This window comes from Temnothorax curvispinosus, unplaced genomic scaffold (assembly GCF_003070985.1).
Source record: "Temnothorax curvispinosus isolate PA1 unplaced genomic scaffold, ASM307098v1 QBEX01004815.1, whole genome shotgun sequence".
Lineage (NCBI taxonomy): Eukaryota > Metazoa > Arthropoda > Insecta > Hymenoptera > Formicidae > Temnothorax > Temnothorax curvispinosus.
This window is the reverse complement of record NW_020214595.1, coordinates 2398-5023: the sequence shown is the minus strand read 5'-3', so window position 1 is coordinate 5023 and position 2626 is coordinate 2398. Positions and strand designations below refer to the sequence as shown.

Below are 2626 nucleotides of genomic sequence, written 5' to 3'. Positions count from 1 at the left end.
TTTAAATATTGTATATTATATCTGTGTGTTATATTTCATATCTACAATATTTATCCCGATACTTTTATATTTAACACGAGATTATCACCTAATATTTTTTTTTTGCATATACGCGCGCAATCACCTGAGGTATATTTTACACCCCAATTAAAAGTCACTATTACAATATTAATTACATATTGTACATATATTATTGATTGTTCTACAATTTATTAGTATTTGAGATCATTATGTATATAGATTTACTTAATATTTATTAGTAGAAATATGTAGATTAGTAAAAAATGTAATCGAGCTTTATTTTCTCGCTGCTGGAGTGTAAAAATCACCCTAGGTGATTACGAGTTAAAAATTATATTCATTAATTTGTGAAGTCTCAATAAACTTTATAATTGAAGCACAGTTAAAGATTCAACAAAGACATGGGGAAAGAAACAGCAATTTCGTCCTTATTAGTGCGAAGTACATCACGGAGTTTTATCGTTGGACAAATGAGTACTTGTCCACGGATGATTTCTTAAGATCGATCGTCGCATCGGCGATTTTATTTGCAATCGGATTAAAACTCACCGGGGAATTGAACGCATGGGATTTATCGAGAACCGTTGTTCGATAAAATCAGAGAACTCCTCGAAGAAATCCAACCATCATTTGAAACAATATATGATTTATTGCAATACCTTATAATGCTAAAACAATGTTATTACACGAAATTTGCTTGAAACAATTATTTCACATCGTTAAATTTTTCACTCTACTCCTAATTACTGATTAATAAATGACATAATAAATTAGAAATTAAATTTACTATATTATTCCCGACACTAAGACTATATTATATAAATCGATATGATATGAAGCAATCAATCTAACTTTATAGCATCATATATAAGTATAAAAATAATCATTTACTTTTTTTGTACATTTACGTTCGGGACTCAATGATACATTTTGTGTTTACTGAGTCATTACTCGCTACCTTGTCATTTATCGGATTATCGATCGATGATTCAGAATGCTCGCTTTCTGTTTTCTTGATGCATTCATCGACATTTTCGGTATCGTCACTGGAATGTCCGCTCTCGTCCGATGCTTGTTCCTTCGCCTTGGTTCTCTCTACAGGTAGTGCCCCATCCTCATCGTCAGAATCATCAAATTCGTCGGAGTCGATCTCTAAATCTAACATGGTCTTGCGTTTATTAGGTTTATCGGTCTCTTCCCGTTTTCTCTTAATACCGGACGTGCCAGCGGCTTTAAACCCTTCCTCCACGGCGTCTTCAACTTTCTCGGTCAGCTCCGCGCGCTCCTTGTCATAACGCTGATCTTTGAACTCGTGCCTCGGTTCGGCGCACAGCTTTTCCAATTTCCTCTTCCTGCGCTCCACCTCCTCTTTCTCCCTCTTGGCCTGCTTCTCGATCCAGGCTTTCAGCCTCTTCTCCTCATTTATGTCGCGCAATCTGCGACCGCTGAGATCTCTGCAGGCTTCGCGATTCGTGGTCTTCTCAATCTGCGCGCCTATCGCGCGTAACATAGATCCAAAACCACCTTTGCCGCCCAACAGTCTTGGGACCACGGTTGCATGGCCGTTCGGACAGGTATCAGCTTCCTGCAGGGGTCGACCGTTGTACAGGACATAATATTGTTCACGTGAAAGGCCCTGAAAACAAGAATTAATCTATGATACTTCTTTGTTAATACTATAATCAATAAATGTTGATCCTTTATCTTAGATTTTGATAAAAGTACAATTTGAAGAGTTAAAGTTCATCTGACGTCTTTTTGTATAAAAGCAAAGGCTTGGAAAAGCGTTGTTACTCAAACAGCAACTAATTGTAAGTGCTAAAGACACATCTAAAGATTAGAAAATTTGTCATAACAACAGTTTCACAAACATATTTATGCAATGCAGCTGTTGCACAATTTAATTTTGATGTCATTGTTTTATAAATAAGCTAAATGCTAGACGTTATTATGTATGAAAATCAGAACGATATTGCGGATAAGAAATTATAGAAATATAATTACACTTCTAATTAAAAAAAATTTAAAAGATAAAAGTGAAGAATTTTAAGAAGTTTAGAAAGTGATCAAGATTTAAGGTTAGGTTTCAATATTGGTCAACTTACCGTTGCTTCCTCGACTGCTTGTTTTAATTCTGGCACAGAAATCGGCGTGTCGAAGCTGCATTTCACGGAAACTCCCACGATCTCCACGTTCAACATTTTTATTCGTATAAAATCTGCTTTTAAACTGCGAAAAGGTAGACGAGCACGAAGTCGCGAACCGACGCGAACGACAAGCTTGAGACAAGGACAAGAGACCCTCTGCGCCTGCGCCTGCGGTCCATGTGACCATGACCCCGCGCACAATATATAGGCTGCGTTCCGATATTCACTGCAAGTACTGAAAATCTATAGTTTACGTAACGTACACTATAGATTTTCAGTACTGACAGTGAATATCGGAACGCAGCCATAGAGCCCTTATTAGAAATAAGAATAAAATTAAAAATTAGGAATTGGAAACGAAACGCACAATGGAAAAGAATAAAATATAAGATATAAATATAGGAATATTCTCACATTTATATATCCTAATATTTAAAATATTTATCATGAGAATATTT

At 36.0% G+C, this 2626-nt stretch overlaps 1 protein-coding gene across 1 annotated transcript; it reads right to left on the bottom strand.

Annotated features, from left to right (window-relative positions):
- Positions 1–650: 650 nt before the first annotated feature.
- Positions 651–2304, bottom strand: LOC112454154 (replication stress response regulator SDE2). The gene is made up of 2 exons (XM_025015390.1): positions 2127–2304; positions 651–1657 (listed from the first exon to the last, which is right to left on the bottom strand). The coding sequence occupies exons 1-2, from the start codon at positions 2220–2222 to the stop codon at positions 926–928; spliced, it is 828 nt and encodes a 275-aa protein (XP_024871158.1). The 5' UTR covers positions 2223–2304; the 3' UTR covers positions 651–925.
- Between the last annotated feature and the right edge of the window lie 322 nt (positions 2305–2626).

Excerpts from the sequence above, each read along its gene's own strand:
- LOC112454154 (XM_025015390.1), bottom strand. The coding sequence starts at position 2,222 with ATGTTGAACGTGGAGATCGTGGGAGTTTCCGTGAAATGCAGCTTCGAC. Across the intron at positions 1,658-2,126 it reads AAGCAGTCGAGGAAGCAACG|GGCCTTTCACGTGAACAATA; the intron begins GTAAGTTGACCA and ends TCTTGTTTTCAG.